This window comes from Dipodomys ordii, unplaced genomic scaffold (assembly GCF_000151885.1).
Source record: "Dipodomys ordii isolate 6190 unplaced genomic scaffold, Dord_2.0 Scaffold8, whole genome shotgun sequence".
Lineage (NCBI taxonomy): Eukaryota > Metazoa > Chordata > Mammalia > Rodentia > Heteromyidae > Dipodomys > Dipodomys ordii.
In genome coordinates, this window is record NW_012267224.1 from 24,874,606 (window position 1) to 24,890,356 (window position 15,751).

At 44.6% G+C, this 15,751-nt stretch overlaps 1 protein-coding gene across 4 annotated transcripts in view; it reads left to right on the forward strand.

Annotated features, from left to right (window-relative positions):
* Nucleotides 1–3,154: 3,154 nt before the first annotated feature.
* The window catches only part of Dcun1d4 (DCN1, defective in cullin neddylation 1, domain containing 4), a 65,991-nt gene continuing 53,394 nt past the window's right edge, over nt 3,155–15,751 (forward strand). For 2 of the 4 annotated variants that reach the window (XM_013009109.1, XM_013009111.1), the window contains exon 1: nt 3,155–3,260. In XM_013009109.1, coding sequence (XP_012864563.1) covers nt 3,236–3,260 — 25 coding nt within the window. In that variant the 5' untranslated portion in view covers nt 3,155–3,235. Of the gene's footprint in view, nt 3,261–4,262; nt 4,328–5,124; nt 5,206–15,751 lie in introns of those variants that run through there. The other 2 variants (XM_013009113.1, XM_013009112.1) reach the window with 2 other exon arrangements.

The following is a 15,751-nucleotide window of genomic DNA, read 5'->3' on the forward strand; positions in this document are numbered from 1 at the left end:
CATATCCTTATAAACAAATATGTGAAGTATGTGGGGGTATATATTAACTTGACTATAAGGAGAGACAATCATTCATGCTATTCTTTTCTTGCTTGAATTTTCCATACAAAGATCTAATCTAGGTTATGACTATTTCCAAATATATCTGATTAAAATTAATAGCCCTGTGCTATTAATCTTAGTTACTCAGGAGGCTGAGACTGGGGATCGAGTGTTGAATCCAGTCAGAGCAGGAAACTATGTGAGACTCATCTCCATTAAACTACCAAAAAAGCCAGAGGTGGAGCAGTGGCTTAAGTGGTGGAACCATTAGTCTTGAGCAAAAGAAACTCAGGGACTGTGCCCAGGCCCCGAGTTCAAGCCCCAGGAGATGTGTGCATGCGTGCACGCACACAAAATTAGAAAATTGCCCAACGAAATCAGGTAACACTTAATATGAAGTAATATGCTTCAATATTACCCTAAGGCACTAACCAAGTAAAAAGAAATGACATAGATGTATCTCCAAATATCTCTACCCATCTCAATCCTAAGACACTCAATCATTAATTCCCCATCCTGAGATTTGAATATTAATACATAGAAATATAACATTATAAATGCATAGAAGTAGAATGTTACCAATGGGAAGAAAAGTTAAACAGTGCACTGTAGATTGGGAAAAATTTCCTTAAGGGATTTCATAAAAAGGCCATATCCCAAATATGAACCAAAGACTTCAAATCAGAAAGGGGAGCATATTAGCTATGTTTGGAACTTAAGCTTGTAATATTTGAGCATGTATCCTGGGGACAGGGATTGACTGGGGAGTTGGGAACTTGAGTTTTTAATGTCTGCTTTGTTACTAACTCCAAGTGACTTGGATCATACATTTAATTCTTTTGAACTTCAAGTCTCATTTTCTTAAAATGAGGAAGTTGGATTTGATCATCTCCAAAGTTGCTACCAGATATAAAATTTCACCTTAAGCAACTTTCAGTTCACATTTAGGAACAATGAACTAGGGCCTGCTATACTAGGATGATAAAGATAACTATAACAAGTTTCCTGACCTGAAAGGTTTATAATCCTGTGGATTACAATGACTTTAATACTTGTAGAGTATCATGTATTCATTTTATTATACTTTTTTATTACTTATAAAATATGAGGAGCAGAGATCTTAGCAGTTTGAACCTTGCATGTACAGCAGACCTATTATAGCCGTCTGGGCAAATTATTGTGTAGTTCATGTGAAAATAATTACACTGACCCAACTAACAGGTATAATGATAAATAATGAAGATGGCATAGTCTATACAGCTTTAAGGAAATCATTTATGTGCCAAGGGTGTGCTGAGAGGGAAAAAGCAGCAGGCAGATGCTTCACAGAATTCAATTATACAATTATAAACTTTCATTTCAGTATAGCAAATGGATAACTAAAGCAAATTGTGGACTTACTTTAGGAGTGTCATGAAGCAGTTCTCTTCTTGTGCGTTGAGAATAGTGTCTTAATCCTGAGACACTGTGATAAAAAAAAGTAACAACACTTCAACCATTACACATACAAATGCTACATACAAGAGATTAAAAACTTGTATAAAATACATTTTTGCTTCCTGGATGCAGATTTGGTTGCAAATACAAGTGGAATAAAGAATGCAGGAGCATCTTGATCTTGGAGTAAAAGCAGGTTTTCTTCTTAGGATCCCTTACTTACCATATTAAAGGTACTAGAAAGGGTGCTCTATGAAAGGTTCTTGTCTATGAAAGGCTCTGGTCTTGAGAAGATTTGCACTGGTCACTTCAGCTACAGTTCTGAGATTTTGGATTCGATCAGGTGATTCATAAATGTTTGGATGATAAAGGCGTCATAGAGATAAAATTACAAGGATTTAATTTATTAGGAGGAATTGGGGTCAGGAGGTATGAAGCATATTACAACCAAGGTGATGCAGAACACGACTGCTTTGACCTCTTCCTTTCAAATATCTTTTTAATTGTATCATTTATGTCCTGATTAAAAAAAATTCCGTGTGTGTGTGTGTGTGTGTGTGTGTGTGTGTGTGTGTGTGCGCGCGCGCATGCGCGCTCGGTGATCATCTCAAAGTATTGGTTTCATATACTTAAAAGTCAGGGCAGAACTCATAAAAATGGTGCCAATTTTTTCACCTAGGAAACTTAAGGATCAGTGTTCATCTCTATTAAGACCTTCCAAGGTTCCCCCCCCCTTTTTTCCCCCTGACAGCTGCTGGGTGACAGTGACCTTAGGTTTTCTTGGATGAGCACAGCCCTGGGTGGGGGTGGGGGAGAGTCTTGATGCTATTTGGAGGCCTGAACGAACTGTCTGAACAAGGCTTGAAGCACCCAGCCCGTTAACAGCCCGTTTGTGCCGTTAAAGGGGGAGAAAGGGAGAAGAGATATGATGTCTCTGGAAAAATAAATGCATTGCGAAACGGGGGAGATAGAAGCTGATTGTAGGAGAAACGTAATTGTTTCCCACTAGAAGGATCCACTGGAAATAAAGACGCAGCAATTCTTTTCCCAGTTCCTTGCTAGTAGGAAGCAGCTGGCAAGAGACGTCCCAGTCCAAGCTGAGTGAGGACAGAGCCGCTGTGCGGGGCCTGCGGTGGGAGATGCCGGGCCAGCGGCCGAGACCCAGGTGCTTCGCGCCGGCGCTAGGGAGGGGCCGACTGCTTTACCCCCGGGAGTGAGATTCCAGCGAGCCCAGCACGTCCGCTCGCCCGCTCGCGTTCCGCGGGCAGCATTTCGCGTGCTTTGTTTCGGACGCCGTCACGTCTTCCTCGGTTGGTCCCCAGGTCCACCAATCCAAGTCGCCTCAGGGCGGAGCTTCAGGGTCAAGGTGGACCAATTCCCCAGCCTCGCCCCTACACGCGCTCTCGGACCCCCGGGGATGAGTGACAGCAACCGGCTCCAACCTGCGGCTCGAGAGCGTGGCCTCCGCTGGGGGCGTGACCAAAACGAGGAGCTAGAACCAATCGTAGTGCACCTCGGGGGGCGGAGCCTGGTTGCCAGCTCCAGGCCGGTGCCACCGGCACTGCTTTCCACAAATGAGAGCCGAGTAGGGGCGGTCCCTCGGCCGAGCTCCAGCCAATGAGAAAGACGAGATGGGCGGTCCGGGAGCTATAGGTGGCCGGTCCTCAGCTCCAAGCCGAGGTGCGGAGAGCCGGTGGGGGAACCGCGAGGCAAGCGCGGGAGTCGGGGCGGCGAGCTGGGTGTGAGCTGCCCGAAAATGCACTCGGATGCCGCCGCTGTCAGTGAGTAGCGGAGGCTGAGCGGGCCGAACGATGGCCTGCACTCTCCCCTCGGTTCCCGCTGTCCCCGCCCCACGCCTCCGGTGTCGCGAAACCAGCCGGGAACCCCTGCCCGGGAGCCACCCCTTCCCCTTCTGGGGCCGGGGCGGGCGGTGACGCTGCGGGCGGGCGTGGGGGGAGGTGGGGGAAGGAGGGCGGAGGTGAAGGGGGTGGGGACGGGCTCCATTTCAGGGCCGGGGGGAGGGGGCGGGACGTGCGATGAAGGTCCCGGACCCCAGTGTCCGGGGTGAAGGGAGGTGGAGGCAGCTGCGGGCGCGGGCGAGCTGGGCCGGCTGTGGCCCCGGAGTGGGAGAGGAGGGAGGGAGGGAGGGAGCGAGAGCGCGGGGCGCAGGGGTGAGCGGTGCGGGCGGCCCTGTGAGGAAGGCGGGTGAGTGTGAGGGGAGCGAGCGCGGGGGCGGGGACAATGGGAAGAAGGAGTGGGTGGCGGGGGTGGGGGGAACAATGGGGTGCGGGAACCGGGCAGCGGCCGAGCCGGGGCAGGGGGCGGGCGAGGGGGACCAGGGCTGATGTAACGGGAGGGCGAGGTAGTGTGAGGCACGGGGGTGCGACGGAATAGTTGGGGAGTCCGGGGTGCGGGAGGGGAATTGGAAGGGGTTGGGGACAGGTGTTGGGACGGTAGGGTGAGCCGGGGAGAAGATGGGAGGTGGTAGCCCGGGGGCCGGGGGGAGAGGAGACGGGGTGGGAGTGCAGAGCTAGTTCGGGAGGAAGGGGAGGTGGGGAGCGATTGAGGCACGGCCGTGCCCACACTCGTCCGCGCCAGGCTGGAGGTGTTGGACTGTGTGCTTGCGGGGAGGTGCTGACTCCCCAGTCGAGGCTGGATCGGCGGAAGGGGCAGCCCCGGGCCCCGGGGTGCGCGGAGGGGAGGAGGCGGGCTCCCAGGCCCCGGGGTGCGCGGTGGGGAGGGGGCGGGGCCGAGGCGCCGGCGAAGGGGACGGGGGGGGGAGGTGTCCCGAGCTTGGAGCTTGGAGCTTGGCTGTGGCCGCGGCTCTCCCCGAGCGGCGGGAAGCGAGGTCAGTGTTGACCCGGGCGCGGGCTGCGGGACTGGGAGGCGGGGCAGGGACGCGGGCTGCGGATTTTCCACGGCCGTGACCGGAGGGGGGGGGTCTGGCCCTGGAGCGTAGGTGGGTGGGGTGTTTGCGCAAGGGAGGTGTCAGGGTCTCGGGCGGACCGTGGGTTTGGCAGTCTGTGACGCAGTTGTCTAATTTCTGACCATCAGGTGTGGAGGATCTGGCCTGGAGATCCGCCTTGCTGTGGGGAGGGTTGGGCTGGAGGCCCAGCGCAGGGCCTGGGGAGGGGGGGGCGCGACCTCTCCCCAGAATGCAGGAAGGGCGCTTTTGGGGTTTCCTTTAGGGTCTGGCTCCAGTCGCCGGTGTGAAGGGGAAAAGGCAGGCTCGTGGAATTCTGGGACTTGTAGTCCGGGCCGCGCCGGGCCGCGGTTGGGTTGGATGCACGTGGGTAACTGTGGAAACGAGTCCCACAATGCAGCGCGCTCCTCGGAGCCTCCCTGTCCTGCTAACTCGTGCTTTATTCTCGGGCTCCGGGGAAGCGACCCGGTCCTCCCGGGACTGTGCCAGCGTGAGAGGGAGAGCCCGGGCCAAGCCCTGTCCTTCCACACTTGGGTTCTTGATCGCCGAGTTAATTATTTCCCCCAGCATTTAGTGGCCTTGCAGAGTAAATGCTTAGTCTTGAACCTTGTAGCCCGTAGGTTGTCAAAAAATATTCAAGAAGTAGCACAAAACACTGTGCCAATCCAGTGCACGAGCAGCGCTAGGTTGAAAGGTACAGCCTTATGTAAATAGGGGCACACAGCAGAGACAAATCCTTTGTGAAGATAATACAAACCGTGTGTTGGGACTTCGTGGTCTGTTTGGATTGCCAAGAATAAGAGGTATCATACTTTTTTTTTTTTAAGTGAATCGAATCGTGGAAGCAGGTTAATAGAATTTGAATTTAAGTTGTCCCAGTGAGAAAGCCAGCATGAAAATGTGATGTCTTCACCTTACAGAGAGGTGTGGAAAGGCATGAAACATTGCTGGCTTTTAGCTGTGGGCTGGACTTGCTTCTCTTGTTAGTATTCGGGACCTTTCCCTTAGTTTCTTGTTTATATTTATTTTTAAGGCAGTCCTGAGGCTTGAACTCAAGGCCTTGGAGTTTTCCCTGAACTTACTTTGTACATGGCTAGCACTCTACCACTTAAGCCACCACTCTACTTTTGGCTTTTTTGTTTGTTTGTTGGAGAAGAGTCTAACAGACTTCCCTGCTTTGGATGGCTTTGAACCACGATCCTCAGATCTCAGCCTCCTGAGTGGTTAAGATTGGAGACCTGAGCCTGGCATTCCCTTCAGTCATCCAGCACATCTATTGCCATTTCCCTTTACCGAAATAACTCCCAAATGTAGAGGGCCATAAGATTAGGTCAGAAATGATATTTTTATGTGACTTATCAGTTATTCTGAAACTTGTTGGTAGCATAGTTACTAGAAGCATATAATGCAATCTAAGTTTAAAAAAACTTTTTGTATGATTATGAGTATATTGCATAATGATTCTTTTTGTAATATCTAAAAAAGCTGGTCAATGTATGATTTTTTAGGGGAAGTAATTTATATCCATTTATTTGATTACAAGCCTGTGGGGAATGTCCAAGAAAATCTTTGTAATATGTAAATATGTAATTTGGGCATTCTTTTAAAAGCACAAATCCTGGGATTGGTTTCACAAAGAATAAAATAATGGTTTTGAAAAATACACAGGAGCTATCATTGCGTTCAAGAGTTACAGTAAATATTAGGCTAGTTGTATCCTTTCTTTTTCTTTTGTTCTGTAATACCCCAAAGGACAAGTGTCCTTTTTATATATCAGCCATTTCCCTTTCCCCAAAGTCCTAGGCTGCTACAACAATGATCAGCTTATACATACTTTCTCCACTAGTTTTTAGACTTTTTGGTTTTTGATCCTTGGGGACTTTTAAATTCTTGTGAATTTAGCTACACCTTGAACAGATGTTACATATATTTTATCTAGAACTTTTTTATTATTGTAGGACTACCATACAGAGGGGTTACAATTACATGGGCAAGATAGTGAGTGCATTTCTTATCAAGCATTGTTGCCGCCTCCTTTGTTTCCCCATACTATCCCTTCCTCTCTCTACCTCCCTACCCCCATATCTAGAACTTTTGACTTTTGTTGAGAAGGATTTTTAGGTAATCTTGTCCATAACTTGTGCTGGTGGAGAAAGTCTGCCTCATCCTCCTCTCCTTTGAATCATCTGTACATTTAATCTCTCCCCTTCTCTGCTCCTGGCTCCAAGAAGTGCCTCTGCTGGTGCTAGATCACAGTTTTTAAATCTCATTTATCATTATCTCCTTTTTTGTTTTTTACATTAGCTCTTAATAATTTAGCTGTGTTCTTAATGTTGATGATTACATTGTTTTCACCTTAATCATTACTATTATCATCATCTTAATAATTTTACTAATAGTTCATGACTAATAGCCCAGCTAACTCTGCAGTATAAAAATCAGTCTGACAGAAACTGACCTAATGGTGAATTATATTATTGTTAGTTAGAGTACCTTTGGCATGTATTATTACTTTACTCAACTAAAACTATTTAAGTGATAAGGCCTATTGTCCAGTAGCAGGAAGTTTAGAGATTGGCTGATGGAGCCACTTAATTTTGTCATTAAGGAATATCTTTTCTTTCTGTATTCTTGAGAGCTTATTTGGAGGTTCTAGCAGGGGAGCGCAGCTACTCGTATACCCTTGACCCAAGACCCGTCCTCTACCGGGGATGGTAGTCATCTTCGACCAAGTGCGCAGCTTCGGGAGGGACGCACATGGAGCGGTGAGGGAGGAAGGGGACACCCGCCTAGCCAGCCAGATCAGCGGAATCAACCCTGGTGATCAATGGGGTGACAGATGTCGCAGCCAGATCTCCCTCACATCCTCTTTCTGTATTCTTAATAGTTTGGTTTTTGATAATCAGGCTTACTGCCTCATGTTTATAATGTGGTTGCAACATCATCAGACATCATGCCTACCTTACCTACATCAGAAAGCAGAGAAGAAGGGAACATGTGTCCTTACAATTTCTTCTTATCTGAAAGTCCCCTTTTGCAGAGGCTCACTTGGAGACTTTTCTTTCAGTGTCAGTCTTACGCCATTGCTGGTTGTGAGGAAAGCTGAGCAGGTGAAAGTCTGGCATTTCCAACTTTCATTGTAGGATGTGACCTCTGCTAAAGTGGCAAAAGAATGAGGTGAGTGCTCTGGATTGGCAGTCTAGGGAAATAAGCCCTATGTAGTTTAAACAAAGAGGAATCTGAGACTGATTTGGTTAATAAAATTGCAGTAACTTTAATGATATACATTGGGACCTTAGACATTTTTCTCATCCTCTCGCTGATTAGTAGCGAGAGGGAGAGGCTCTGTCTCTTCTTACACCAATCTCCTCTTTCTGTATCTGTTGCCATTATCTTGAATAACCTAGACTTCTGTTGGGGCAACCAGCAAGCCTTGTGCCAGGCTCATCCTGTACAACTTTGATCTTCTTTATCACCAATTGAATGCTCTTTGTTCTTAGGATTCCCCTACCTGCCCATGAACACTCAGGTGTTCATTTAAATATGTACAGAAGAAAAGTCCAGTGAGATTGCCAAGCCACTGTACTGAGGCTCAGCTTCTTCTATTTGACCACTCCTTTTCCCTACCTGCCTTAATGTTGGCTGTGGAGCTTCTATTCTGTGCCCCCTGTGAAGAGCCACTGGGCTCTGTTCCCTCCCCTAGCTCTCTAAAGTAAGGATAACTTCTGTTGCTCAGTTTCATGTTACATAATAGTGGATGCTTGTTTACTTATTCCTCCTTCAATTAGGTTATTACCTCCATGAAATCTGGATTATGTCCTACTTAGCATGATACCTTGAATAGGTGCTCATATATGTATTGAATCTAATTAGTTGTTGCTGAATTGTTAGTGAATTATCTAGATAATTTAGTTCTCTCCTGCTGTTGTACAGGTCGCTTCTGGTTCCTTTTTCATTATCTTTTGTTTTTTCAAGGAATACAAACTTCTGCTTTTTTGTTCTTCACCTTAAATTTTTCTTTTATAAAGTCAGCCCACTGAAAACTAAACAATATGTTAAAGCCTACATGTAGATATTAGTCTTGAAGAATGTATGTGATGTGGAGAGGTTAAAATGGTGGCAGTATGGTAGAGTCTCTGAATTGCTGATCCCATGTCAGGGTTCTGCATTCAGCAGTGTATTTCTCCTTTTCCTTTCTCTGTCTTATGACAATGTCTTGGTCCTAAGGATTTATTTAATAAGATAACAGTATTAGTGAGATTACTGAAAGGGTTTCTTCAATTAGAAGTTGGAAATAAAATTTGCAAAATAAAATTATCTGTAGTGAATCTGACATTAATGCTGGTTATTGTAGCTGAACAGTCTGAATCAGTGCTAATAGTTTCCCATAGCTTGTTCTTTTCCTTATTTTGAAATTCAGGTTAGAAGTACCTCTTGAGAATTATTCTTTTCAGCAGAACATGCATCTAAAAATGTGTTTTAAGAAAAAAATTGAAATATATTTTAAATAGTCATGCATTTTAATAATCATTGCATGGCAGTTTCACATCTAAGGATCTTTAATTAATTTATTTTTTCTGTAGTGTTCAGGATTCTAGCAGCATGTGTACTACTTCAGATTTGGATTATTTTTCTTTTTATTAAAGACATTGTTAATGAGTTGTTTTCAACCTAGGAAGGTAAGCTTTTATTTTTTGAAATTAAAAATACATACTGAATAAACCATTGAGTGATAAGAATGAAAACCCATCCTGCCCCAAATAGCATTACCTTTTTTTTTTTGCTGGTTATGGGGCTTGAACTCTGGGCCTGGGTGCTGCCCCTCAGCTCTTCAGCTCAAGGCTAGCTAGCACTCTACCACTTGAGCCACAGCGCCACTACTGGCTTTTTCTGCTGAGGAATCGAACCCAGGTCCTTATATATGCAAGGCAAGCAGTCTACTATTGAGCCACCTTCTCAGCCCCTATCATTACCTTTTGAGATGATTTTATTTAGTTCATCTTTGAGGATTATTTTCTTGAGTGTTTTGGAAAATGCAGTACTTGCTGCCTTATATCAGCAGGAGTTATAGAGCAGGAGGTGACACATTTGTATGTGTAGTGGTTAGGATCAGCCTTCAGAGCCTTAGCTCTTAGTTCTGATAGGGGTATTCCTACCTTAGGTGGTCAAGCGTCTCAGATCCCATTCCCCTCCCCTCCTCAGGGTGATCCTGCAGGTGGAAGCAAGTGATGGGAGGAAGGCTTGAGCTTAAGGAGGCTGTTTTGGAAGGGTGGTCAGTACCAGCAGCTGTGCTGCTGTTGGAGTTGAGGTCCAGCTCTGTCTATGTGGTACCTGCCCATGTGGTCATAGATGTTCTTTCAGATGTTAGGGCCTTTGTCCATATTGATGACTGTTCATAGAGATGATATAAAAAAGTATGATAATTCGTACATTTGCTTTCACATACTGAACTCTCTCAATTTAAAGATAAACTATCAGTGCAGTTTAAGTTATGCATCTGATAATACTTCACTACATAAAATTACCTTAGGTTAGATGATGTGCTCTGATGAAGATATTCCTGTGATGACTCCTCTGTGACCCAAAGACATGCAATGCCAGCATTTGCTCTGTGGATGTGATGGTCTTCTAAGTGCTCTGTGGGTCAGGTTGGGAGGTAGGAGAACAGAGTAATTGGGTGTGGGTCTTGGGGTCAAAATATCTGCATTCATGCCTTGCTCTGCCATCTTAGTTGTGTCATTGTAGGTGGAGTTACTCAACTACTCCTCATTCAGAGTCCTAATAAAAACTACCTACTTTGGGCCATAGAAGTGTTTGGTCACTAAGTGTTTGAGCACCTCCTATGAGTCGGGTCCTATTCCTCAGTGTTTTCATTTTGGTGTGGAGGAAGCCAATAGTAAGTAAAGCCTGTAGCATACTGGGCGGTGACATGTTCTGTAGAGAAAAGAAAAGCAGAGAAGGAGATGAGCATATGGCTGCTCCTGTATATGTCAGAGGTGCTATGATTTCACATAGTATGCACAGGGAAGACCTCATTGATAATAAGGCTTTCAGGTAAGAGCTGAGGAGGCAAAAAACCTTTCTGGGCAGAGGGCATAGCATTGCAGAGACACTGATGCCCAACAGAGAGCTGCTCTGAATCTGAGGAACAGCAGAGACAGGCGTGCTGCAAAAGAGCCAGAGCTCAGGAAAGGAAAGGAGGAGGAGGAGGTCCTGAGAAGTAAATGAAGTAAAAGAGAAGCAGTCACAAGAAAAGAATCAAGTGAGATTCCTGCATTCAGCCATTCTACAAACATTTGGTGCATTCTTGTTGCCCAGACACTGCTATCACAGAAAAGAACGAGCCAGGTCCTTCTGTTTCCAGAACCTTCCTCTCCGTGAATTTCCATCCTGTGGAGCATAGTAGTGTGCAGGTGAAGTATGAGAAGAGTGATGGCTGTTGGGTTAGATTGAAGCCCACGATGCTTTGGGAACCTAGATTTTAGGGAAGAGTTAACAGTTGTCTGTGAGTTTAGCTCTTGGAGTTTGAAGAAGAGAACCTGAGCACAACCAAGAGGAGGAGGGTGCGCTCTGAGCTGAGGGAACAGTGGCTGCCACGGAAGACATGTGGTAGCCTGAGGGGCATGTTGTAGGCTAGAGTGCTGGGGGAGGTGAGGGACAGGGGCCGGGAAGCATTACAGGAGTGGAAAGGAAGCAAGAGCAGGACGAGGGGAAGGCAGAGGAAAAAGGAGAGGCACAGAAGGACACAGGAAAGGACAGTTATAGTTGCTTTGCTCTCTTAATACAACTTCTTCCCTCTTCAACTGAAGGTTAAAGTTTGTTCCTATCATTTCCAAGATGAATAAGCTGAGTTGCAGAGAGGTTAGGTAACCTCAAAAATCACGGCTAATAATCATCAATGAGCTGAGTCTCTTAAGTCAGGCCTTCTGACCCAAGGTGCTCTGTGTCTATCCACTGCAGCAAAAGTAATTCTCAGTGTTTTATTTGTGCTTTTTATTTTCTCCATAGAATAACCCTCTGAGTGTCCTGTCTTGGTTTTTGAATGATGATGCTAGAGCAGCTGATAAGGTTATCTCCAATTGGCTTTTAGCTGTTTTGGCCCTAGAATGGTCCCAGCAAGATCAAGATGTAAGATTTCTAAACGCTAGATCCTGCTCTCTGTCCCTCCTACCCTGCAGGTGTGTTGGCAAAGGCAGTAGGTATGGAAACACTACTTTCAACGGGGCAACCGGAGAATCGTGGCAAAGAAAAGTATTTCTGTACTTGCCAGTGAAATAGTTCAGTCTTTTCAGATTTTATTTTAAATAGATGCATGCATATTAAAATACTCATGGAACTTTTAATATTATACTTAATTAAATATAGGAGATAACCTAATGACATTGCAGAAAAGCCAGAAAACATGAAGTTCCTCTCTTAGTAGAGCTACGACAGCTTTTAGCATTTTGTAAATTTTTTTTCCTTTAGGGCAAGTTTATACTCAGGGTAGTTTTACAGCCAAGTGCCGTGGTTACTAAGTTAATAGTTTTAGAGATAGATCCCCTTCTTAACCCTTGTGACTTGTTTTGCAGTTCGGGGTTCAGTCTAAGTCCCTTCTACATTATAGTAGTGGGGTCTAGTGCAATTCACTGGGACTGATGTGTGGTGTAGGCCAGCCCTGTGCTAAGTGGCTCATGTACACCATTATTTAGATCTCTCAGTAACTTTGTGGAGAGGATCCTGTCATTCTGGTTGTACACTGGCAACACTGAGGCACAGTGAGTTGGGTGGTTTACCATGGTACAGGGTCATTCAGCTTGGGCACAGCTGAGCTGGGACTCCAACCCAAGATTCTCTGAGGATACAGCTGATGTTCTTTCTCTAAATAAATCTGGAACTTTGTACCATGCATAAGATTTGGTGATGATTTTCCACTCTGAAAGGCCCAGTTGAGTCTTTGTGCTCAGTGGGTCAGTGGGGTGAGACGGAATCTAGAGTCCTTTGTACCTTGCCTTATTGGAAATTCAGCCAAACTATGTACCCTGAAGTGACTGGCTCCTTGGAGGTGGAATGGGCAGGAAAGTGTGTTGGGTGCTGGATGGCACAGCACTGCTTGGTACTTTCTTCCAGCTTTGCTTTTGGGAACTATGAGTGTTAGGAGGAAGATGCCAGCAGCAGCATGCTTGATAGGCTTTAGCTTTGTGTCTTGTCTTCAAAACAAGGGTTCCCTGTTTCCCTTTTTATTTTTCCCCTTTCCATGGCACCCCTCCCCTGTGGCTTTTGTGACTCATCCATAGCAACTATTTATTGATAAAGCAAATGAAATTAATATCTTCCTCCCTTGCTGCCTTCAGTTTTTTCCCCTCTTGCTTCTGTCCAACTTTCCAGCCTTGTACTTATGTTCCTGGATCTTGATGTTTATTTCACACACTGATGGGTGCCCTTGCATTGGAGTCCAGTCTGGCATTGTTGAGATTGGAGGAGTGGCTTGGCTGCTGGCATCCAGAATGTCAGTTCAGGACACTGCACATTAGAATCACCTGGGGTTGGTAGGGTAAAGATGAACACTGGCTGGCTTTTCTTTTTCTTTTAATTATCTGGATTGAGGCCTGATTTGGATGGTTGTGGCAGGTCTAGGTACTTCTCATGTGCCATCAGCAAGCTGGGTTTGGGCCATGTGGGAGAGGGCTCCAAAGATGCCCACCTTGTCATGATCGCCAATGCCTAGGTGGTGCTTTACATTTTCATTTCATTCTTGAAATATCCTTATGAAGAAGACACTGTTAGAAAAAAGAATTCTTAATGCTGGCAGTGAATGCCATGTACTAGGACACTCACTGGTACTTACAGGTTTTGGGCTTTCCTATTCTTAGAGTGTGAAAGTCATGGCAAATCATTGTATTTTAATAATTAGCCTGAAATATGAATGTGTTTGTATTTACAAGTGAATTAAGACCTGTGCCACGTCATACAGTAATGATGATTAACTGCTATGCAGTTGTAAATTTATACTGTAGATTATTTTATTTATTTATTTATTTAATTTTTTGTTGGTCTGGGGCCTGAACTCTGGGCTTGGGTGCTTGTCCCTCAACTCTTCAGCTCAAGGCTAGTGCTCTACCACTTGAGCCACAGCGCCACTTCCACTGTAGATGATTTAAAACATTCCTTTTTTATAGTTCAAGGAAAGTAGGCTTCACTTTATGGTAGATTTTTATTTTATTTTATTTTTTTAATTTAATTTTATTTTATTTGTGAACAAACTGTACAGAGGGGTTACAATTGCATGGGCAGGATAATGCGTACATTTCTTACCAAGCATTGCAGCCTCCTCCTTTGTTTACCCTTCCTATGGTAGATTTTTATATTCCAATCATTTTAAGGCAGAACTCATTTTAATGTACTCCTTTTTCTAAAATTTAATAGCACATTTTGTATTTTCTTTCAAAATTCTATGTACTGTGTATCTTTGATCTCAAATACAGGACTAATTGCTAACTTGTGACCTGACGTACATCTTTACACTGGCTACAGTAACATTCTGAGATATGAAGCACATCTAGTATGTGGAACTTGAGAAGATCCACAATGTCCTACCATCATTAAATTGCAATCAGCACACCTTCAAACTAGTATCAAGTTCAATCTTCTTGGAAAAGTTGCTGCACATGTCTGTCTGGACATGGTTTCCTCTTTTCCTGTTCTCAACTCAGTTTAGTTTCTTCTGCTTCAGTTCTGCCATTTGCATCTTCTCTGAGACCATGTTCGTAACCTCCATGTGCTAAGTCTAGAGACTTATTTTCAAAGCTTTAATCCCTCTATTCTACTCATATCTGCCAGGTGTGAGGATTCTGCTATTGGATGTATTGGAATAGTGTGGTGAATGAAGCAAAAAAAAGTTCTTGGCCTCTTGGAGCATGGGCTCTATATAGAGTGACAGATGTAAATGTATATAATACATAGGATGTCAGAATTGTGAAAGACCCCAGAAAAAATTGTCCAAAATAGGCAAATCTAGAGATCAGTAGTGGTTGCCTAGTGTTGAAGGGATAAGCAGAGTGAAGAGCAGCTAATAATGAATGTTTTATGAGATTGTAATGAATATGCTGAAACCACTGGATTTGTTGTATATTTTGAGTGAATTATACATATGAATTCTCAACAAAGCTGTTAAAATGTACTATCAGCAAGTGGTAAGTGCTCTGAAGAAAATTGAATTCCAGTGGCAGTGAAGGTACTGCTTTGGATAGGAAAGTCAGAGGCAACTTTTCTGTGATGGCGTTTAAAAAAATAAGGTAGATAGTTGTTGGTACTTACAAGCGCCAGGTCATTGAGGCCGAAAGCACAGTAAATTCAAAGGCCCTGTGGTATAAGACTTGACTGGTATATTCAAGGAAGAGAGTGCTGAAATAATAGGGCCAGAAAGGATAACAGAATAAGTTGACCTGGGACAGGTCATGGGCTGGGCGGGGGGGGGGGGGGGGCGCTCATGAGGACTTCTTTTTTCCCTTCCTTTTTCTCTCAATATGAAATACAGAATCTCCATGATGGATGTCAGATAGATGTCTCTGAGGTGTGACAGGAATCTGTGCTCCCTATCACTAATACTCTCATCTTCCGTCTGTCTGCGGAACTCAGGAGGAGGGCTTCTTCTGTTCCTGGAGGGAAAGAAGCAAGATGAACTGAAAAGAGGCACTCAGCTACTGAGTACCCTTAGCTTTAACTGAACTCTTTTTCTTTTTCTCAGAACACTTTGGCTTGTCAAAAGACTGAGCTGTGTACCCCACGGGGCTTGGAGCACCCCTAAGCATTCTATGTTGATTCTCAGAGAGGAAGAGCTCTGTGCCACTAGATTATCTTCTTGTTCTGTCCCAAACTCATTCAGAATGAGTGCTGATTTTAATATTCTGTAATTCTGTCTAATTTTATTGTTTTTGGTACCAACACGGTTGTGATTCTGCTCTTATTTCCTCCTATCCTGACCCATTACAGGTTATTTAATCATTTTCATTGTCATGGAAAAGCATTTATTAAGTGCGTAGGGATGTATTTAAAAGGCTTATACCTGAGAATATTGCTTATTGATTGGCAGTCTGAAGTTTAGCTAATAATAAAATACTTCAGTGACTCTTTAGTGACCAGAAGAATGAAGTGTACTTGAAATGGGAACAACACTGGTGTTATGTATCTTTTCTTCACATCCTTCTTTCTTTTTTTTTCTCTCTCTCTTTTTTTTTTTCTTGTGCCTGTCCTGGGGTTTGAACTCAGCCTAGGCACTGCCCTTGAGCTTTTTTGCCCAAGGCTAGCACTTTACCACCTGAGCCACAGCTTCACTTTTAGCTTATTGGTAGTTAATTGGAGATAAGAATC